Source organism: Orcinus orca, chromosome 2 (genome assembly GCF_937001465.1).
Source record: "Orcinus orca chromosome 2, mOrcOrc1.1, whole genome shotgun sequence".
Taxonomy (NCBI): Eukaryota; Metazoa; Chordata; class Mammalia; order Artiodactyla; family Delphinidae; genus Orcinus; species Orcinus orca.
Genome location: NC_064560.1, coordinates 98094516 through 98119052, shown reverse-complemented (window position 1 = coordinate 98119052; position 24537 = coordinate 98094516). Strand labels below are relative to the sequence as shown.

At 36.0% G+C, this 24537-nt stretch overlaps 1 protein-coding gene across 9 annotated transcripts in view; it reads right to left on the bottom strand.

The window, feature by feature from the left end:
- Positions 1-24537, bottom strand: part of ICE2 (interactor of little elongation complex ELL subunit 2) — a 90466-nt gene that overhangs the window by 52389 nt on the left and 13540 nt on the right. For 7 of the 9 annotated variants that reach the window (XM_049705976.1, XM_049705977.1, XM_049705978.1 and 4 more), the window contains exons 7-13: positions 13492-13629; positions 12248-12361; positions 11915-12074; positions 10771-10952; positions 4708-4749; positions 2115-3108; positions 1235-1410 (exon numbers count right to left, since the gene is read on the bottom strand). In XM_049705976.1, the coding sequence (XP_049561933.1) occupies positions 1235-1410; positions 2115-3108; positions 4708-4749; positions 10771-10952; positions 11915-12074; positions 12248-12361; positions 13492-13629 (1806 nt within the window). The remainder of the gene's footprint in view (positions 1-1234; positions 1411-2114; positions 3109-4707; positions 4750-10770; positions 10953-11914; positions 12075-12247; positions 12362-13491; positions 13630-24537) is intronic. The other 2 variants (XM_049705980.1, XM_004274694.4) reach the window with 1 other exon arrangement.

The following is a 24537-nucleotide window of genomic DNA, read 5'->3' as shown; positions in this document are numbered from 1 at the left end:
TTCTTATTGGGTGGTAGGTTAAATAGCAAGAAACAGAGACATCAGAAAAGGAAGGAACGGGGCTTCCCTGGTGGCGCAGTGGTTGAGAGTCCGCCTGCCGATGCAGGAGGCACGGGTTTGTGCCCCGGTCCGGGAAGATCCCACATGCCGCGGAGCAGCTGGGCCCGTGAGCCATGGCCGCTGGGCCTGCGCGTCCAGAGCCTGTGCTCCGCAACAGGAGGGCCACAGCAGTGAGAGGCCCGCGTACCGGGAAAAAAAAATTTAAAAAAAGGAAGGAACGTACTTCCTTGGTGGTCCAGTGGTTAACACTCCACACTTCCAATACAGGGGGCGTGGGTTCGATCCCTGGTCAGGGAACTAAGAACCCACATGCCACACGGTGTGGCCAATAAATAAATAAATTAAATTTTTTTAAATTAAAAAAAAAAGGAAGAAAGGGAGGGAGGAAGAAAGGAGGGAAGGAAGAAAGGAAAGAGGGAGGAAGGAAGGAAAAGTGAACTATGATATAATGGATACAACTGAAAAATCTCTTAAGAAAAAATTAAAGAGACTTCACTATTTCTTACGTAATCAATTACACCATAAAAGCTCCTCTTTATTTACCTGAATTCAGTGGTTACACACACAAAAATCAAATTAATCTGAAAGAGACCTTAAAATATCAAATATAGCAATCTGCCGAAAGAACAAATTACTCAAATTGTAGCAAAAACTTTTTTAACTGAGGGAAATATTTATATCAAATCCCAAAAGAAACAATAGGGGAAAAAGAAAGGAAGACATTTGGTTTTCTAACAGTCCTGGGAAGACATTTCAAATGTGTATGAAAGCCCACTTCTCAAAATGTGAACTTCTAAAATGACTCAAAAAGATTCCCAAAGTAAGAAATAAAGAGGCTAATATGTCATAAAGGAAATCCAAATTCACAGAGAAAGCTGGAACATACGTGCCAGTCTAGGTCATATCTATAATGGTGCCAATATCTACAATGGTGCCGTTTTTCACAAAGTTTATATATTCCATGCAAGAATGTTATTGGCACTCATGACTATTACATTGAACTAAACACTTTATTAAAAGTGTTTTCCGTATTTTACTAAAAAAACTCAACCTGAAAAAACTACTCTAAGAGTGATCAACAATTTAAAATTAAACTTCATAAGAATGGCATGTTAAATATTTGCTTATCATCTACTTATGCTACCACACCCTAACTCCCCAGGTAACAACTTACTCTTCTGATTTTCTTCCGTTTTTTAGAGCGTGGTCTGGTCTCTATCCTCTGGACACTGCATCGCACAAGTAACAACAGGTCTTGTAGGCTAAAAAGCTTGTAAACAAAATTTCCTTCCTGAGGAGCTACATATTCTGATGTATCTTCAACATAGTCCTGAAGTTCATATGGCAATCCTTTAAAAATAATTATATTTGTCATTTTTATTTTAAAATACATTAGCTCTTTATCCATCATAATCCAAGATAAAACAATTCAACTATCAACCTTCTGTCTCCTCTGAGTTAACTATTACACTATTACCATTTCTGTTTACTTTTACTGGAACTCCAGCAAGAGCTGAAATCAAAGCTTTAGGGTTCTCTTCCTTTTACCTACTACCTTCACTAACCCTAGGCAAAGTATAAATCTGTGAGACAACATATGAAGGAAAAAAAAGTTTAAAAAAGTAGTGTTATTCATAATCGAGGCAGAGTTGAGGTACAGCCTTACATCTATTTCACAAAATGAAAAAGTACAAAACTACAGTCTAAACACCAAGAATAAGTAAATTTAGACTAATAAGTATTTATCATTATTTTTGCTGGATTTTCCCTTCATCAGTTCAGCAAACCACATTATCTATAGCTTAGCAGCCATCGTAAATGTTGGATAAACACAGGTTACAAAAATCCATACAACTGTGGGTACATCGCTAGAGTGAAGGTTTTGAAAGCTGAAATACTGATCAGTAGACTGGAAAATGAACTCTCAATGACTATATAAAGATCATACACATATTATAACAAAGAGAAAGTAGGGGAAAGAGGGTGGGAAAAAACCTAAGGATAAGGAACAAGCAAAACAGTTAATATAAAATTCTTTGTAAATATTTACGTACGTCCTTTTGGCTTCTGAAACACAGAAGGCCATATAGATTTTGGCCAACTAGAGGCATCTGAAGTAGCAGAGGGCTGCTCAGAACTAGGAGGTTGTTTAGAATTTTCTGAATTCATCAACGGCATTTCAGGTATTTTTCTGGAAATTGGTTTTAAGAGTTCATCCTGCATTTTTAAAATTTCTCCAACTGGATCAAATTTTTTATACACTCGTTTGATAGGTTTTTTTAAAACACATGACTCTTCAGGACTACAAGTAGTATTAGTCTGGTTTCCTACAGAAGCCTGTCCTGAGGAAGAATTTAGGCTAGCTGGTTTAGAACTTAAATTAGAACCCGTATCAGCAGTCTTTCCATTACTATTATTTTGACACTCTGTATCAATGATTAAACAGTCTTCATCTGTATCACTATGGCAAAGAATTACATCTTCAGTTTTAGCTGCTTCTGATGTAACAGGCTTTTCCTTTGAATTATTGTCTGTGTTCTCTGGAACATTCACTCTTTCAACACACTCCATATCAGAAGTCATATCATTTTTATTAGAGGTTTCAATTTCTGAAGAACTTTCTAAGTGTAAGGCATCAGATGTTTTCAAGTCACTATCTTGTACCAAAGACTTCTCAGAATTTGATACATTTTCACCACAGGGGATCAATCCCTGATCATCTTTGTTTTTGCACTCTTCAGGGCCATTGTCCATACCAGTCACCAGCTGTTTCTCCTTCTGCAGCTGTTCCATCAGAATCTGAGATATACTTCTAGAATGAGCAGTAATGTCTGGTGCAATTGGTGCCTCAGATGTGATTGCTATGCTGGGGGCTGTGGGCATTTCTGTCACATTGGGTACTATGGAAGTACTTGCTGGACTCGGTGACTTTGATGGTTTGGTGGTGGTTACTCCAAAAGTTTCAAGTTCTGTGACGTCATCATCAAAATCCAGATCCAAGTTTTCATGGGTCTCAATTTTTCGGCACTCATTAACTTCATAAGACATCTTAAGAAAATATATTGGCAAACTATTAGCAAAAATTCCAGGCCGCCCCTCACCCATCAATGTCCCATCACAAACATAGTTCATACTCTTTAAAAGTAGAAAGAAAAGTGTAATGGCTTTGAAAGGTTCTTGCTTTGACAAACTACTAGCACCTAATTTATTTAACCTTACCTTCCCATTGAAATGTTGATGAAACACAGAAAAATTTGCCAAGTTGCAATACCACAGGAAATGGGGAATACTTGTGAACTACCACATCTCAAGAGGTATTTCCACTAATCAAAAACAGACAGGGGCTTCCCTGGTGGCGCAGTGGGTGAGAGTCCGCCTGTCGATGCAGGGGACACGGGTTTGTGCCCCAGTCCGGGAAGATTCCATATGCTGCGGAGTGGCTGGGCCCGTGAGCCATGGCCGCTGAGCCTGCGCGTCCGGAGCCTGTGCTCCGCAACGGGAGAGGCCACAACAGTGAGAGGCCTGCGTACCGCAAAAAAAAAACCAGACAGGACCACAAACAAGAAATGTTAGGCCAAATAGGAAGGCAAAAGATCTTCATTCATACCCAGTTTATACACTCTTGCAGAGACTTAGCTGACCAGGAGGAAAGCGTCTTCGCCATGGTAAGGAAGCTGCTCTCTAATGCAACTGGGGAAGTGTCAACAGCCTCTCACATCAATCAGTGACTTTCTTTATACATCTACTCAGGGAAAACAACTGTCAGTAATAAGAGGAGAAATGGATAGGAAGTGGTTTTATTGTTTTCTGGGACATGAAGCCACTGAGGTTATAGTTTTTCATGTATTGTTTGGGTAACAGAAGAACTACAGACAGTTCTAATTTATTCAGGAATAAATTATCTTCTCCCTAGGTAGCAACATCTCTCCTCAGTATGGCAGAGCACTTTAGATAAATACCATGGAATTGGATTACAGTTTAGGATTTGAGAGAAAAAATATTCTGACAGCCTCAGGTAGTGAGTAAGAAAGATCTACCTGGGTAAATTACTTTACCTCTCTGAAACTCAATTTCCTCATCTCTGAAATAGGGATAATAGGGTTATCCTCTTGGGTTTATTCTAAGGATTAAATGAGAAATTATATATAGAAAGTTTCTTCACATAATCTTTGTACATATTAAGCAGTTTCTCAGCAAATGGTAGCACTTGCTAAAATAAAAAGACTACCATATTTAGTCAAAAAATAAAATTAAACTATACTCTGTTTACATGAGGCATTCTTACACAAAAAGGTTCAAAACAAAACAATGGGACATGACACCAAGAAATAAAGAAAGAAGGACTAGCAATATTAAGTGTTAGAGAGAAGTCAATGCAAAAAGCATTAGATAGAAAAAGGAATCCTATGTTGAAAAAGATGCAATCCATGATGAATAGATAATGAACTGTGACATGTCAAATAACAACATCAAAATTGTCAAAACTGAAAAATAAAAGGAAAATTTGACAGAAACACAACTGTACTTGGTCATTGATACACTGTCTCTTAGTAAATATAAGGATGTAGAAAGTATGAATAATATTTAATGACTGAAACAAAGATACATGAATGACTGAAAACATACATATAGACTGCAAAGATATACCTTTTCCCTCCCAAGGATCGAAGGGGCATTTCCAAAGATGGACTATAAATTAATATACAAAGAAAACATCAATATAGTATAAAGCAGAATCTGTTAAGGTCTGACTCTCTGTTTAGAAGAAAATAAAATTAGAAACCATTAAGAAAAAAGTAAACAAACAATAATAAACCCAAGAACTTGGAAATTTAAAAACTCTCCAAATTATTGGATAAAAGAAGAAATTAAAATGATAATTACAGAATACTTAAAAAGCAATAAAAATGAGAACACTGGACATTAAAAATCTGAAGCATCATTCATAGCCTTTTCAAGAAACAGGAAAAGAATAATATAATCACAATAATAAAATGAAGGAATTTCATAAATATAAAACCAAAATTAATGAATTGAAAAACAATGTTCTCAACCCCTGACAAATTTGGATAAAAACAGCAGTTTATCTGTAAATATTTTAGTATGTGGTTATAAAAAGATTCTTCGGTAAAACATATTAATTGTATCAATAAATTAACACTTCCTTAATGGCTGGAAATATCTAATCACTGTTAAAATTTCCTAGTCTGATCAATTTCTTTTTACAGTTGTTTATTGGAATCAGGATCCAACCAAGATCCCTACACTGCATTTGGGTGATGTCTCTCAAATTTATTTCTCAAATGCCTCTCCCCCATACTCTGCCAACTCCCATATCCACCAGGTATTTGTAGAAGAAACTAGATGAGTTATCCTATAAAATTTTCCATATTCTGGATTTTGCATCCCCATGATATCATTTAACACACTCTTCCCCTACATTTCCTATTAAAATGATCTAGTAGCTTGACCAGATTCAGGCACATTTAAAAAAATCTGAACATGTTATATGTGGTACTGTGTACTTCCCACTTCAATCAGGAGGCTAATGTCATCTGCTTATCTTTCTTCTTGTGATATTACAACAGTTCTGTTGATTCATCAAGGGTCGACAAACTAATCTACCCACTAAAATTCCTTGTTAATCTTCTAATGCTTTTAGCAGTCATTGATGATGATCACTGCCTAGATTCACTATTTCATTAGGAACTGCAAAATGGTAACAGTCGTATTTCATCATTACCTGAAATACAGTTTGTACTGGAAAAGTAAGACAAATACTTGAATTTTCAAAAATCAGTTTTCAGAATAATGACTTGATACACTAGCACCCTCCAAAGGTGACTAATACTTTTTTTAAAAGATATTATTATGAATTCATGGATTTTAACTATTTCATATGTTTCCATCCATTGCAGTTATTCTTTGTCATGGTCAAACTGACACACTCTGGCCAACCGGAAACCCTTCAAGTTGGCACTGGCATCTTTTTTATATAATTCCAATATTATTATAAGGTTTTTACTTAAGTCCTTTGATTGGCATTTGTATTTCTTATGCTAAAATTCTTGGTTTCTAATACAAATATAAGTACTTATTTGCTTTATCGTACTATCTAATGTGTTCAAAATAACAACAGCAATATCATTACTAATAATATGATTACTAAATGCAGTTTAAAATATTTGGCAATTCTTTTTGAACTTAGGATATAAATCTTTAAGGATGTATAGACACTTAATTCTCTGAGTGACCATTTTCACTTAAACAGTATATCTTGGCTATCACACTACAGTTGCATACCTAGAGCTTTCTTATTCTTTTTATAGGCATACCTTGGAGACATTGTGTGTTTGGTTCCAAACCATGACAATAAAGCAAATAGTACAAAAAAGTGAGTCACACAAATTTTTTTGGTTTCCCAGTACATATAAAGATATGTTTACACTATAGTCTATTAAGTGTGCAATAGCATTATGTCTTTAAAAATGTCCATGTCTTAAGAAAAATACTTTACTGCTAAAAAGCACTAACCATCATCTGAGCCTTCAGCAAGTTGTAATAGTAACATCAAAAAATCAATGATTGGGCTTCCCTGGTGGCGCAGTGGTTGAGAGTCCGCCTGCCGATGCAGGGGACACGGGTTCGTGCCCCGGTCTGGGAGGATCCCGCATGCCGCAGAGCGGCTGGGCCCGTGAGCCACGGCCGCTGAGCCTGCGCGTCCGGAGCCTGTGCTCCGCAAAGGGAGAGGCCACAACAGTGAGAGGCCCGCATACCGCAAAAAAAAAAAAAAAAAAAAAAAAAAAAAAAAAATCAATGATCACAGATCACCATTAACAAATATGATTAAGTCTGAAATACTGCAAGAATTACCAAAATGTGACACAGTGACATGAAGTGAGCAAATGCTGTTGGAAAAAGGACGATGATGGACTTGCTTGATGCAGGGTTACCACAAGCCTTCCATTTGTAAAAAACGCAGCATCTTTGAAGTGCAATAAAGCAATGTACGATAAAACAAGGTATGCCTGTAATAGTTGCATAGTATGCTATTGAAGATGTACAGTTTATTTAATAAATACCCTATTAAGGGACATGACGACTGTTTCTAATGAATACCTATAGTTGCGGTGAATACCCTGCACAAATATTTTATTCTTTTCCTAGTGTACTTCTGAGCTACATTTCTAGAAGTGAGATTTCTAGGGCAAAGGATGAACACATTAGTTTTCATCTGTTCTGTGGGTACATCTCTCTTCATTTGACTGTAAAAATGTTATAGCAATTATCTTTTCTTCCTCTAATAACTCTGTAAGAATTTCCATCAACAATCCTCTTCTGTTTCTCATGTTTAATTGAGATGGGCACACCTGCTTCTGCAGGAGGACAATCCTGTGTGACAGTGTGCCAGGATATAGCTTTCTTAGCTTCATGGCTCTAAGCTCATGCTTCACTGTTACCATGATGTATGTATGTATGCATGTAGGTTTGCATGTGTTTGTGTGTGCATATAAAATCTTTAGTACATTCTGATATCTGCTTTCTCTATTTCCCTCTCCCACAATTATCTGAAAACTTATTTTTCCTTTACCTTTAATGTCCTTGTTCTGCTCAATATGAACTTTACCACTGGTGAATTTTCCTGAGCCAAGGCTTTTGTCTTCGAAGGAACTTTGGCTGGTTAGTTTCTAGAGTTCTTAGGACCCAGGTCATCTCAGAACTACTTAAGTTCCCAAGTGCCCCTGCACTCACCTACAAAGTAGAGCCCATCCATATTATTTTCACTTTTGTTATTCTTTATTCATTCTTGCATCTTTCACCATCCTTTTGCCATCTGGGATTATTCTCCTTGTGCCTGAAGAACATCCATTAGAGGAGGTCTGCTAGTAGCAAACTCAGTTTTTATCTGAAAATATCTTTTCTTAATTTTTTATTACTTAAGGATATTTCACTGGTTAGAGAATTTTAGTAAGAGGGTTATTTTCTCTCAGGAGAATGTATTGTCCCAATGTCTTCTGGCTTCCATCGTTGTTGTTGAGAAGTTACCTGCCAGTCTAACTCTCAGTCCTTTATAGCTAATGTGCCTTTTGTTTCTCTGGTGGCTTTTAAGAGTTTTTTCTTTGTCTCCAAGATGGTTTGGTCCCATTACCTCTTTTACACCTCTCTTTTGGGTGCAAGTACACAAATGTTAGACATTCTCACTACATTCTCTATACCTCTTGCCCTACTCTCCGTATTTTCTTTTTGTTGCCTGTTTCATTATAGTCTTTTCAGACCCATCTTCCAGTTTATTAATTCTCTTATCAGTTTTATCTAATGTGCTAATAACCCCCTTTACAGCATTCTTAACTGTACTTTTTTTAAAAAAATAAATAAATATTTATTTATTTATTTGGCTGCATTGGGTCTTCGTTGTAGCACACGGGCTTCTCTCTAGTTGTGGCGTGTGGGCTTCTCTCTAGTTGTGGCATGCGGGTTTTCTCCCTCTAGCTGTAGTGTGCAGGATCCAGGGCGTGTGGGCTCTGTAGTTGTGATGCACGGGCTCCAAGTATGTGAGCTCTAGTTTGCAGCACGCGGGCTCTCTGGTTGAGGCGCACGGCCTTAGCTGTCCCACGGCATGTGGGATCTTAGTTCCCCTACCACGGATCTAACCCGCATCCCCTGCATTGCAAGGCATATTCCTTCCAATTAAAACATGGCTTTAATTTTCTTGCATGCTGTATAATTAAACAGAGTTGGCTCACAGTTTGTGACTGATAATTCTAGGATCCATTTCTGTGAGTCTATTTCTCTGGTCATTGTTTGTGATGGTTGGTGCTCAGAGTATCCACTACATGAAAAGAAACTTAATTTTTATTTACTCCTCCAGTGTCTAGTTATCTTTAAATGTTTTCCATATGCTATATTTAAAAACTTGTTTGTAGAAATAATCTGAGGCTCAAAATGACATTCTGTTCCTCTAAGAAGTATTGTCACTTGCTTTTGCTAGGTATCTAGAGACACTAGCAATCCAAAAGCATCTGAATCCAAGTTCAAGGCCTGAAAACCCAGAATACAATCTACAAAAAAGCTGATTTATTTCTTGTTCACTCTTACTCCTGGGGTATAGCCCTGCAGGGTCCAAGCTCATGGTGGAAAACTGAACTCTGACTTTTGTCCTCCTAGTCCTGTGATGCTGCCAAAAGCACATTTTCTGTTGCCTCTTCAGAACTGAAATACCATTCAGGGCAAAAACTACCCTAAGTGACAGGCTTACCAACCTGGATTCTGGTCTTCTTTAGTATCTCAGTCCTCAGATAGTACCCTCTATCTTGTTAGGTCTTTGATGATTCTAAGAAATAAACTTATATAATATGTCCAGCTTTTTTTAGTTGTCATCGGTAATGGAAGGCCCAAATTACTTGGTCTGCCATTACTGAAAGAAGTTACTCCGTCACTCTTCATCCCTCTTAACCTACTTCATGTTTCTTCATAGCACTTGTTACTTACTGACATTCACCTCACACCAATATAAATTTTAGATAGATTTAAAAATGTAAAACAAAACAAAAAACAAAAATACCTCCAAAAAACTTAAGTTGGAAGTGCTTTATGACATACACATCATAAAAATACTGAAAGGCAAATGGCAAACCAAAAAAAAAATAAACAAATATGAAAGACAAAAGGCCAATATTCTTAAAATAGTATGAGCTCTTATATGTAAATAAGAAAAAAATTTTCTATTTTATTTTCTAATTTTGTTTGCTCTCTCACTTTATTCAAGTCCCTGTTCAAATTTCCTGTCCTTGGAAAAGCCTTCCTGATCATGAATCCCATTCCCATCTCTTTCCCCTTAACCTATTCCATTTTTCTGCATAGTATTTATCAGTGTGTGCTTTTTTGATACTGTTTTAATTATCTGTGCCCTCTGACACTAATGTAAGTTCTGAAAGAAAAGAGACTTCATTTTTATTTACTGCTGTATCCTCAGTGCATGGAACAGTATCTGCTCAGTAAATATTTGTGGAATGGATGAATAAAGTTTTGTATAAACAGAATGCCTTGCTCTAATAATCATGGAAAAATATTTCAAAATACACAAAATAATAAAAGCTAGTATTTATGGAGTACCAAGCATTGTTCTAAATGCTTTAGGTGTATTAACTCATTTAATCCCCAAGAATTCTATGAGTTAGGTTATCATGATACCCATCTTACAGACAGAGCAAACTAGACACAAAGAGATTATGTAGTTTGCCTACGGTCACGCAGATAATAAGCATACTCTAAAAAGGATTAACAATCCAGCAAATTCTTGTTGCCCCAGTCAAACTCATCTGTTCCTTTTCATACTTAAAAACTCTTGAATACAAATGAGACTAATTAAATAAAACCATCACCACTATGACCACCATTACTGACTGAATTTTTAGTACATACGTACTAAAGACTGTGCTCAGCATCTTACGTATAAATATCAAACTTAATCCTGACAGCAATTTTATGAAGTAGGTATTATCATCTTTCTTTTATAAAAGAAGAAAACTGAGGCTGAAGGAGGTTAAATTAGTTGTCTAAAGTCTAGATCCACGTGGGGTTCAATTTTAAGTTTCAATCTAAAGTCTGTATTTTTAACTACCAGATTTAGAGACTTGCAATAAAATGTTATTCTTCAAAAGGATAAACAAGTACATTCTCTTAAGGAAAAGAAAAGAAAGCATTACATACTTCCATTTCAGATATATAATCTTCTGGTTTGTCCATAAATACTGCAGAGACTGGAACAGTTGTGTTTTTGGACATCATGCATTTTAAGGGAACTTCATGGAAGATTTGATTTCTCTCTCTCATTGTCATTTTCTTTTGGGGAAGTGGTGAATTAATATAAATTACTTTAACTGGTTTTGAACCTTAACACAGAAAAAGAATGGGAGTGATTTGTTACTAGTAGTCATATTAAAAAAAAAAAACAAACCAGGATGTATAACAGAAGAATTACTAAACAAAGAGACACAGGATAGAAACTGGAAGCACATGTCCCATACGTGTGCCTTGAATGAAAAGATTTTTAAAGTCCCTTAGAGATCTAAGGGCAAGAGACTCTTACTGGCAAGAAAAACATGTTCTTTTTCTAACAATTTAAAAAAAGATTTTCTGTTTTTTATTGTTATACTTTTACTGTCATTATTACTCGGTTCCTCTTGGGTTATACTTTCAAAAAGTGATAAAATGTTTACCACGGAGAATATATTACCTTTAACTCTAATTTGTAGTTTTGTTTTTAGACATAGTCCTTCATTTACTCCAATTATGTTATTACATACAAGAATATTAATTCTAAAAGATATGAGAAAATTATTAAATATGAACAAAAATAGAAGGGGAATAATATTTGGTACAGAATTTATGTGTAAATATTAATTTTACTGTTAAGAGAGAGACTATCTTATAAGTATAGACTTATTTAAATCTGAATTCCAATAATAGGTAAGTAAATAAACCCTGGAAACTAACGCATTTGAGGCTGTCTAATAAAGTATCGCATTCCTTTTATTTCAGTGAAAGACAGAAGAACCTCACCATTTCATGTATCTTTGGCCACCCTAAACTATAATTTTTTCTCTACTTCTCACACACCCAGCATGCATACAGGTCCTGTAAATCTAATAACTCATTTATGAGTGTCAATTGTATACTTAGCACTATATATTAAAAAGTTCTTCTACTGAATGTAATTGTCAAATTTACACCCTCCTTAAATCAAAACTTAGCTTTTTGTATTTGACAAATGACCACCTATAATCAGACTGCTGAAATAGAACTGTTTCAACTCCTCTTTTGAGAGTGTTACTTGACATGGCAAATCACAAACCTGTGACAGGTATTACTTGAATACACACTGGAATTTCCCACTGTTCCTTGTAGCTTGGTCCATGATTATTTAATAAGGTAAATAATGCTTGACTAGTTAGAGCTATCTGAGGGTGATATCTTGCAACAAGCTTCTCTGCATTTGGGTCTTTACTAATGTCCTGAAAAACAACATGAAACTTGTTACTTGATTACACTTATTAGAAACTTCTTTGATTAAATAATGAAAAGAAGGGAGAAATTCAGGAAGGGTACTTTAGAACAACCAGGTTACATGTACTTTATGAGGTACAGAAGATTCCTTAGGAAGATCCAAAACCACTTTACTACTTACATAATGCATAGCTGCAGCTGTTTGTTCTGGTGTTTCAGTGGTGGGTATATCTTTTGACAGCTGCAACTTTGCAGGCATTGAGGGAAATACTGTTTTCACATACTTTACACTGCCCTAAATAAGAAAAAAAAAATGAATGTTTTATTGCAGAAATCTTGATGTATTTTTTTCCCTGAAGTATCTTTTCATCATATGAAACTTATAACTTAAAATTCTTCATCGTACTAAATGCAAATATCAAATTTACAGACGTCTTAAGACAAGACCTTAATGTTTTTACTTGACAACCACCATATAGTTGCTTTTTAAAGATTTTATTTATTTATTTATTTTTGGTTGCATTGGGTCTTAGCTAGGTCACGTGGGATCTTTCGTTGTGGTGCACAGGCTCTCTAGTTGTGGCACGCGGGCTAAAGAGCGCGTGGGCTCTATAGTTGGGGTGCATGGGCTCTGTAGTTGCAGCATGTGGGCTTAGATGCCCTGCGGCATGTGGGATCTTAGTTCCCCGACCAGGGATCAAATCTGAGTCCCCTGCATTGGAAAGCGGATTCTTAACCACTGTACCACCAGGGAAGTCCCCCATATAGGTTTTTTTTAAAAAAAGGGTCCAAGATAAGGGTGCCATGAAATCATCCTGTCATTTTAAAATCTAACCTCTCATTTTATGAAGTACAAGTCAGAGCAGGGTATAAGAGAAACTCTAAAATATCTTCTTTACACACACCTACTTCCAACATGATATTGAGTAAAACCCCCTTAAAAGAAAAGCTTTCTGCTTGTATTCAGAAACATAAAAGAGATGGAAACTAAGAAAAGAAAATCAAGAAATAAAGTTGGTAGTGATATTTTTTTTTAACTTTTTATTTTTTCTTTAAATATTTATTTATTTATTTGGCTGCACTGGGTCTTAGCTGGTGGCACGTGGGATCTTCGTTGCGGCATGTGGGGTTTGGTTCCCTGACCAGGGATTGAACCCAGGCCCCCTGCACTGGGAGTGCAGAGTCTTAACCACCAGGGACCACCAGGGAAGTCCCAGTAGTGATATTTTTAAAAACATCAAGTAATGGTAGTCATACATTAAAAGGGGACACATTTGTATTGCGTATTTTAAAAAGTATATCTTGTTACTGCTCAAAATTTAAACATAAATACTGAAATATGTCTAAATTATGCTTCTGTGTGAAATACAGATGATGTTTCAGACAAAAATAAGTTTACTTTTATTTTCTTATGGTAAACCTTACCAATGCAAGAAGAGTTTTTTCTAACTTTAATCCCATCTCTATTCTGAATGGGAAGAATCCCATTAAGCTGGTGACTTCATGGAGAGTATAGAATTCTGGATACTTTTTCACTTGTTCAATACAAGCTTTTAAAATTTGCTAAAAAATAAAAATTATGAGAAATTCATTTTTTTGTACTTCTCTAATAATGCAACAAAAATAACTTAGTCACATGTGACTAAATAATTATTCATTTCAAATATGAGCCTCATTTCATTAACCGAACTTCTAACAATCCAGGCACACTGTATATTCCTTACTTGATTTAAACTCTTAATTTTTGTAACAATTCTTTTTAACCTAATTTCTTAAAACATTGATGTTTAATAATACTAAAATTAGCAATTGTATTAAAATTTAAAGTTAGAGAAGACACATCATATTTTCTCTGCTATTTAAGAAACTGTCAAAGAAATAAAGCCACGTGAAAATTTTAACACACTTTATGGGAATAAAAGCAGTTACATGAATGATTAGAAATAAGTAAGTTTAATACCCTAAAAAGATCCCCAAGCACAATGAATTAATGAAGTAGTTATCTTACAGGTCATTCTAACCTTCAATCTAAAAAATAAATGAGAAATTTTATAACTACTTCAAATGATGGAGTATTTAGTATTTTCTTCTCTCCAAAATATTCTCAAAATATTAATGACTTACCAGGAAATGTAATGAGGAAGAAAAATTCACAGTTTCACCCAAGCATGTGATAACATGTAAATAACTCAAAGAAGCACAGCAGTTTTGGAGGGGGTAGGGGAGTTATAAAACCATACATACTACATTATCTTCTAAGATACAGTTGTCCCTCACGTCTCTGGAATCCCCCATGGATACCAAAATCCAAGGATGCTCAAATCCCTTATTTGAAATGGTATAGTACCATCAGCCCTCCATATCCACTGATGTAGAACCCACGGATACGGAGGGTCAAATGTATGTGTTTTCCCTTCTTCTCTCAATGAACCTTAATCTGAACCTTTTAGAATATAGTTTATATCACAAAAGCTTTTAGCAATAAGCATATATATATATATACATATATATATATGTGTGTATATATATATATATATATATTTTTTTTTTTTTTGGTACGTGGGCCTCTTGCTGTTGTGGCCTCTCCTGTTGCGGAGCACAGGCTCTGGACGTGCAGGCTCAGCGGCCATGGCTCACGGGCCCAGCCGCTCCGCGGCATGTGGGATCTTCCTGGACCGGGGCACGAACCCATGACCCCTGCATTGGCAGGCGGACTCTCAACCACTGCGCCACCAGGGAAGCCCCAATAAGCATATTTTTATATCTTACACCCTCTTTCCCTTCAGATATTTATAAAGTGTGTCAAGCTACAAATCAATAACATTACTCCAGTACATCTTTTTATCTATAGTTTCATATCCTCTTCTTTCTTTAATCCTCACTCTCTATTATCTTTCACATTTCCCCCCTCAATTCTACGCTTTTCAATAATGACCTTGATATTTAATCAGGATATTACTTGCAATTAAGACAGATATAGGTTAATATGAAGAAGTTCTGTTTGCTCTTAAAAACCCTAGTAAACCGCAAACTCGGATCTGCATAATATCTTTGCTCCTCATTTATAATATTAGTCAACTTTCACCCCTAATATTCCTATCCTATAGAAGTCATTACAAAAATCTAAACATGCAAAGGAAAGCAATATATAAGAACTATGTGACATATAGACTACTCTGATTAGATATTTATCAGCACATCTTTCTTGGTAAAACTACGCTAGATGTTACAGTGCTTTTTAAGAGAGTTTCACTTAACTCAGTAATTATGGCAAGAGAAAAATTCAAGGGAAAATCTAAGACAGTTTTATACCTATACTCAGATACACTACACAGTATTAAAGGTATTTCACAACTGGTAGATATTAAGTAACTAAAGGAGCATTATTTAATATATTTAATTAAAAATTTTAATTAGTAATTTACTTATGTTTGAAAAACTGCTAAGAGTGAACAAAGGAGGTTAAGAGATTCAGGCTGTTCCCCATCACCCACTCCCGAATGTTATTTAACATGCAAAGTATCTTGAAAGTTAAAAACACCAAAAACACATTTATCACTTACAAAGAAAGATGAAAATAACTATGCTCCAGAAAGAGAAAATATAATATGTTTTCATACATGTTTGAAGCTTAAAATTTAACAGATACTGCTTCTGGCAATATGGTAAAGTAGGTACCTTGAAGAACACTCCTATCCAAACCACACTAGATGCTGGATAAATTACAACTAACAATTTTCATGCATTGCTGGGCTTGGTAAAAGCGAGGAGAATCTCCAAGGACCATAAATAAATAAATAAACGCCAAACATCTATAATGAGGAGAAACAGGAGCTGTGAGCAGTAAGAAAACCCATGAAAGGTGAAGTGGCTTGAGGGCAAATGCCTCAACCAGTTCTAAGATCAGGTAGGGAGCTGAACAGGAGAGCCCTACATTTAAGGCTTGAAAAGCAGAGATTTGAACAGATATCTGTACAACCATGTTCACAGTAGCATTATTCACAACAGCCAAAAGGTGGAAGCAAATCAAATGTCCATCAATGAAAGAATGGATAAACAAAATGTCCATATACATACAATGGAATATTCAGCCTTAAAAAGGAAGGAAATTATGCCACATGCTAGAACATGTATGAATCTTGAAGACATTATGCTAAGTAAAATAAGCGAGTCACAAAGAGACAAATACTATATGATTCCACTTATATGGGGGTACCTACAACAGACAAATTCAGACACAGAAAGTAGCATGGTGAGTGGCACAATAATAAATAAATATTTCCTGTTTGTCCCTGGTTCCTGACACACAGCTCCTAAATTTCTTGGAATCCCCTAAGTGATAAGAATGTCTTTTTTATGCTAATTAGATGACAAAAGGCCCATAGATAGCTAATCACCAGCAGCCAATGATTTAATCAAGCATGCCCACTAAATGAAATCTCCATAAAACTCCCCTTAAGGGCTTCCCTGGTGGCGCAGTGGTTGAGAGTCCGCCTGCCGATGCAGGGGACACAGGTTCGTGCCCCGGTCCGGGAAGATCTCACATGCCACGGAGCGGCTGGGCCCGTGAGCCATGGCCGCTGAGCCTGTGCGTCCGGAGCCTGTGTTCCGCAACGGGAGAGGCCACAGCAGTGAGAGGTCCGCGTACCGCAAAAAAAAAAAAAAAAAAAAAAAGGTTAAGGGGCTTCCCTTGTGGTGCAGTGGTTAAGAATCCACCTGCCAATGCAGGGGACACAGGTTTGATCCCTGGTCCAGTAAGATTCCTCACACCACGGAACAACTAAGCCTGTGCACCACAACTACTGAGCCTGTGCTCTAAAGCCTGTGAGCCACAACTACTGAAGCCCACGTGCCTAGAACCCGTGGTCTGCAAAAAGAGAAGCCATCACAATGAGAAGCCCGCACACCACAACAAAGAGTAGCCCCCGCTAGCCGCAACTAGAGGAAGCCCATGCACAGCAATAAAGACCCAATGCAGCCATAAATAAATAAATAATAAATAAGTAAATAAAATCTATTAAGAAAATAATAAAAATGGTTAAGACAGTAAATTTTATGTTATGTGTATATTACCATAATTAAAAATTGTTTTTAAAAAAAAGGAAGGATATTGACACATGCTATAACATGGGTGAATCTTGAAGACATTATGCTAAGTAAAATAAGCCAATCACAAAAGGACAAATATTGAAATGACTCCACTTATATAAAGTACCTAGTGAAGTTAAATTCATAGAAATAAAAAATAAAATGGTGGTTGTCAGGGACTGGGGGGAAGAGGGAATGATGAGTTATTATTTAATGAATACAGAGTTTCAGTTTGGGACAATGGAAAAGTTTGGGAATGGATGATGAAAATCCACTTACAACAGTGCGCAAGTATTTAATGCCATTGAACTATCCTTAAAAATGGTTAAAATGGTAAATTTTATGTTATATATATATTTTACCACACCAAAAAAAGAGAGGGGCCTCCCTGGTGGCGCAGTGGTTGAGAGTCTGCCTGCCGATGCAGGGGACATGAGTTCATGCCCTGGTCCGGGAAGATCCCACATGCTGCGGAGTGACTAGGCCCGTGAGCCATGGCCGCTGAGCCTGCGCCTCCGGAGCCTGTGCTCCGCAACGGGAGAGGCCGCAACAGTGAGAGGCCCGCGTACCGCAAAAAAAAAAAAGAGAGAGAAATGGAAGACAGACTGAAACCTAGGACGTTTGGGAATTCCAGAGAGAGAGTTGTGAAAACAAAAAAGAAGCAATAATTGAAAATGGCTGAGAATTTTCAAGAACTGATGATGGATTTGAATCTACAGATACAAGACACACAATGAAACAAGTAGAATTTTATTCTAATAAAGTACATTGTAATGAAACTGTAATACACCAAAAATTAAGAGCAGTCAGAAAGAAAAGGCAGATTCCCTAAAAGAAATGACAATTAAACAAACAATACACTTTTTAGTAATAATACGTGAGCCAGAAAAAGTAGAATTATATTATCAAACGCTGAGAAATAAAACAAACTGTCGACTTAGAACTATGTATGGAGCAAAACTATCTTATTAGAATGAGAACAAAATAAAAATATTTCCAGGTAACAAAGAAGATTGTTCATTACCAAGAGACCTTCACCAAAGGAACATCTAGAACATATAACATTTCAGGAAAAATGAAGAGGATTTCAGAATGTAGATTTGAAAAGAGGAGATGGAAAGGCAAAAAAGATCCAAATTTGTAGATAAAAGAAGACAAACATTGTTCATATAAAATAATAATGTACCTAGGTTTTTTTACCTTTAAAAACCTAGGTTTTTAAACCTATGTAGGTTTAAAAAAGAGACAGCATCAAAACAATAATATCAGTGAGGAGGGATGTGATGAAAGTCAAAATGCTCTATGGTCTCTGTAGATGTATAGGTTAATAGAACTAAATAGAGTTGAGAAATTTACCCATAGGTCAGTGGTGACAAGGTAATTCAATAAGGAAAAAATTCATTGTGAAAATTCAAGAGTAACCACTAAGAACAACAACAACATCAAAAATGTATAAATTCCAATCAGTAGAGAGGGAAAAAAGAAGGGGGAAAAAGTCAATCTCCTCAAAAGAAGTCAAAGAAAGAAGTTTAGAAAAAGACAAATAGAAATCATAAACAGGTTTATATACATAAATTATCACAATGAATGTAAATGACTCAACTTTTTAATTAATAGGCAAGAGATGGTCAGATCTTATTTATTAAAAAGGCACTCTAGCTAAACATCATTTTAAGAGGTATTTGTTTCCATAATTAAAAATTATTTCTATAGTTCTATAGAATCTACAGAACTTTAATATAAGTTCTATAGATTCAAAGCAATCCCAATTAAAGTCCCACTTAGTTTTCTTTTAGAAATTTTGATTCCAAAGTAGTTTTTTTCTAGGAATTGACAAGCTGATTCCAAAGTTTTCATGGAAATGCAAAGAACCAATAAAAGCCAAAACAATTTTAAAAAAGCACAAAGTTGTAGGATTTCTACCAGATGGTTTCTTGTAGTCTTCCACTACAAGACACGGTGGTATTGGCATAAAGACAGAGATATAGATTAATGAAATAGATTAGAGTCATGAAATTGACCCACACATCATTGGTGAAAAGGCAATTTAATGAGGGGAAAAAATAGCTTTTTCAACCAATAGCGCGAAACGATTTCTCAACATTGGCACTACTGACGTTTTAGACCAGATAATTCTTTGTGTTGGGGGGGCAACCTTTACATTGCAGGATATTTAACAACATTCTTGGCTCTACCCACTAGATGCCAGAAGCACTCCTTCCTCGGTTATAAGAACCCAAAATATTTCTAGACATTACCATATGTCTGGTAGGAGGCAAAATCACTCTCAGTAGAGAATCACTATGCTTGAACAACGAGATATCCAGATTAAAGGAAAATTAACTTTGACCCAAACCTCACATCTTACACAAAAAAATAACTTGAAATTAACATACACACATTCACATAAAAGTTAAAACTATAAAACCTCTAGATCAGGGTTTCTCAACACAAGCACTACTGACATTTGAAGCTCCATAATTCTTTGCTGTGGGGGATGTTATATACATTGTAGGATGTTTAACAGCATCCCTGGCCTTTAGCCACTAGATACGAGTAATTCTCTGCCAGTTGTGACAATCAAAAGTATCTCCAGACACTGCTGAAGTCCCCTGCGTGGGGAGTGGGCACAAGGGTAAAGGAGTAAAAGTGACCTCGGATAAGAACCACTTGGGGTTGGCAAATATTTCTATGCTAGAACACATACAAGCACCAACCATAAAACACTTGCAAAAATTAGACTTCATTAAAATTAAAATTCTGTTTTTTGAGAGACTATTAAAAAAATTAAAAAGCATGTCACAAACTGGGAGAAAACTATATATACACACACACACACACACACACGCACACATATATATAAAACAGGTTTGTATTCAGAATATATAAAGAACTTTCAAAAATCAATAAAAATAAAAACCAATAAAATTAGCAAAAGATGTTAACAGACATTTCACAAAAGCCAATAAAAACACAAAAAAGATGTTCAAACATCACTGCTCTTTGGGGATATGCAAACTAAAGCCATAATGAGACACTACTACACACCATAGGTTGGCTAAAATTTAAAAAGATCAACAATGTTAAGTTTTAGCTAAAGTGTAGAACAACTGGAACTCTTATACATTCACTGTTGGCGGGAGTATAAAATAGTACATCCACTATGGAAAACAGCTTGGCAGTTTCTAATAAAATTTAACTTTGTACACTTGCCAGATGATCTATAAATACTATACCTAGTTATATACCCAAGAAAATGCAAATATATGCCCCCCCAAAATCTTGTACAAGAATGTTCTTAATAGCTTTATTCAAAATTGCCCCAAACTGGAAATAACACAACTGCCCATCAACAGTTGAACTGGTAAACCAATTTTGGTATAACCATACAATAAAACAAAAAGGAATAAAAAGGAATACATTATGGATACTTGCATCAATGTGGATGAATCTCAAAAATGCTGACTGAAAGAAGTCAGACACAAAAGAATACACTGTGTGTGATTCAATTTTTATAAAACTCCAGAAAAGGCAAATCTAATCTATGGTGACAGAAAGCAAATCGGTGGTTTCCTAGGGCCATGGATGGAAAGAGGCACAGAGATCTTTTTAGTGTGATAGAAATACTCCATATCAGGACTTCCCTGGTGGCACAGTGGTTAAGAATCCACCTGCCAATGCAGGGGTGTATGGGTTTGATCCCCGGTCTGGGAATACCCCATGTGATACGGAGGAACTAAGCCCATGCGCCACAACTACTGAGCCTGTGCTTTAGAGCCCGCGAGCCACAACTACTGAGTCCGCGCACCACAACTACTGAAGCCCAAGCACCCTACAGCCCATGTGCCATAACTACTGAAGCCCACGTGCTCTAGGGCCCGCGTGCTGCAACTACTGAAGCCCACGTGCCAAGAGCCCGTGCTCCGCAATGAGAGAAGCCCCCGCTTGCCGCAACAAAGACCCAACACAGCCAAAAATAAATAAAATTTAAAAAAAATAGTAATAAAATACATTAAAAAAATAAAATATTATAAAAAAAGAAAAGAGAAAGAAATACTCCATATCATGGCTGGCGTCATGGTTACACAGGAAGACTCACTGACATGCACTTAAAATCGATTCTTATTGTATGTAAATTTTACCTCAGTAAAATTGATTTAAAGTTAAATATAGATTAAAAAGGGAGAGTTTATTCCTAGAAGAGAACATAGGCAAAACATTCTCTGACATAAATTGTACCAATGTTTTCTTAGGTCAGTCTCCCAAGGCAATAGCAATAAAAACAATATAAACAAATGGGACCTAATCAAACCTACAAACTTTTGCACAGCAAAGGAAACCATGAACATAATGAAAAGACAACATACAGAATGGGAGAAAATATTTGCAAACAATGTGACCAACAAGGGCCTAATTTCCAAAATATACAAACAGCTCATACAACTCAACAACAAAAAAACAAACAAGCCAATCCAAAAATGGGCAGAAGACCTAAATAAACATTTCTCCAAAGAAATATAGATGGCCAATAGGCACATGAAAAGATGGACAACACTGCTAATTATAAGAGAAATGCAAATCAAAACTACAATGAGGTACCACCCACACTGGTGAGAAAGGCCATCTTTAAAAAATCCGCAAACAACAAATGCTGGAGAGGGTGTGGAAAAAAGGGAACCCTCCTACACTGCTGGTGGGAATATAAGTTGATGCAGCCACTGTGGAAAACAGTAGGGAGGGACTTCCCTGGTGATCCAATGGGTAAGACTCTGAGCCCCCAATGTGTGGGGGGGCCCAGGTTCGATCCCTGGTCAGGGAACTAGATCCCGCATGCATGCTGCAGCTAAGAGTTCGCATGCCGCAACTAAGAGTCCACATGCTGCAACTAAAAGATTCCACATGCCGCAATGAAGATCCCACGTACCACAACTAAGACTCAGCGCAGCCAAAATAAATAAAGAAAGAAAGAAATATCAAAAAAAAAGAAAGAAAGAAAACAGTAGAGAGGTTTCTCAGAAAACTAAAAATAGAATTACCATATCAGCCAGCAATCCCACTTCTGGGCACATATCCAGACAAAACTATAATTCAAAAAGATACATGCATCCCTATATTCATAGCAGCACTATTCACAGTAGCCAAGACACGGAAACAACCTAAATGTCCACCAACAGATGAATGGATAAAGAAGATGTGGTACAGATATACAATGGAATACTACTCAGCCATAAAAAAGAACAAAATAATGCCATTTGCAGCAACATGGATGCAACTAGAGATTATCATACTAAGTGAAGTCAGAAAGAGAAAGACAAATACCATATGATACCACTTATATATGGAATCTAAAATATGACACAAATGAAGCAATCTATGAAACAGAAACAGAATCACAGACATAGAGAACAGAGTGGTGGTTGCCAAGGGGGAGGAGGTTGGGGGAGGGATGGAGTGGGAGGTTGAGGTTAGCAGCTGTAAGCTTTTATATACAGAATGGATAAACAACAAGGTCCTACTGTATAGCATAGAGAACTATATTCAATATCCTATGATAAACCATAATGGAAAATAATATATTAAAAAAAAGAATGTAAAAAATGTATAACTGAATCACTTTGCTGTACAGCAGTTAATTAACAGAACATTGTAAATCAACTATACTTAAAAAAAAAGACAGAGTTTATTTAGTACATAATGGCTACACGTTCTAACAATATAAATGCAGTACTAAAAAAAGTACGGGAGAATGGTGAGAACATATGAAAAAAATTTTTCATGGTGAGAACATATGAAAAAATTTTTTCAAACTATTTTCAGAAATTCTATTGATTGGTGGCAATTGTATTATTCTGAGGCTGTTGTGAGTATAATGTGGGATAAAGCAAATGAGACACGTGGTAATTTTTTCTTTAAATGTACTTTTTCTAGCTCCATCTACTGAAAAAGTCTCATAAACACTGATCAACTCAGGTGCAGTGAGCATCCCCAGTGCCCAGACTGTAGTCTTGAAATGCCATTTCGCACTAAAAGAAACAAAGACTCTAGAAAATGTTTCCAGGGCTGGGATAGGAAATGTACAAAATAAGCCTCAAAGACTCCTAGAGTGACTCAAAAGCCAGTATGAAGACCCCATCACTGGTCAAAGTTGGTATTATCTGAGTTTCAAAAAGGATAATTGTAGCGGACTAAAACCCATCAAATGTGTTTAACTTCATGATTCAATAATAATATTTTTTTTAAAAAGTGATCACCATTGTAAAATAAGAAGGAACCAATTAATTTTTTCAAAACTGGTATATAAAGAATCTAGCACTTTTTCTGCTACATGAAATGGGAAGCCAAAGAGTAGATGAGGAAAAACATATCTTAATAAAATTATTCCAACTAATGAATAAAAATAAATGACGCAATTAGAATTTTACAATTTTTCAAACCCCAGTGAATGAATAAATCTGGCATTAAGCATCAATAGCTACTAACATCACAAAAAACAATCAGACATTATGTGCCACCTGATTAAAGAAAACACTACCATCTATATGTTCAAACCCTTTGGCAAGACTATAATTCTGATCAAGCTTCTGGATCCAGTTCACAATTTGTAAGAAATAAAGAGGAAAAAAGAACATGTTGAACATCATCATGAATATATAGTTATCAAAATCTAGACTGTGGGAAACTCGAAAGGTCAAATGACCCAGGTTTTTGAAAAGATAAAGTTTAAAGAAAAAAAATATGGAGGGGGATCTTGTAGATTAAAAAAACTGTTTTATCAAATAAAAGAAAAAACTCCCAATGTAGTCTCCCTTATCCATGGGGGATATATTCCAAGACCCTCAGTGGATGTCTGAAATCGTGGATAAGACTGAATATCATTTCCTATTCATACATACCTATGATAAAGTTTAATTTAAAAATTAGGCACAGTAAGAGATTAGCAACAATAACTAATAATAAAATAAAAACAGAACAATTATAGCAATATTGTAATAAGTTATATGAATGTGGTAACTTTCTCTCTCTCAAAATATCTTACAAATTTAATGTCTTTTCAATCTTAACTAAGCATCTATCATGTGCTGCAGCTGTAACTTTTGCAGTTTGAGGTGTGACAGCAGAACATGAATTTCTTTTTCCTTTGTTATAATTTCATGGATAGAAGATTCGTTCTTACTGCAGATCTTAGTAACTGCAGCATATGATTTTTGTTCTTTCCTTACTAAGTTGAGAACTTTCGCCTTTTCACTGAAACACTTTGCGGCTTCTTTTTGGCATACCCAAACTGCCAGCATCGCTACTCTTGCACTTTGGAGCCGATATCAAGTAAAATAAGGGTGACTTGAACACAAGCACTGTGATACCTTGAAAGTCCATCTGATAACC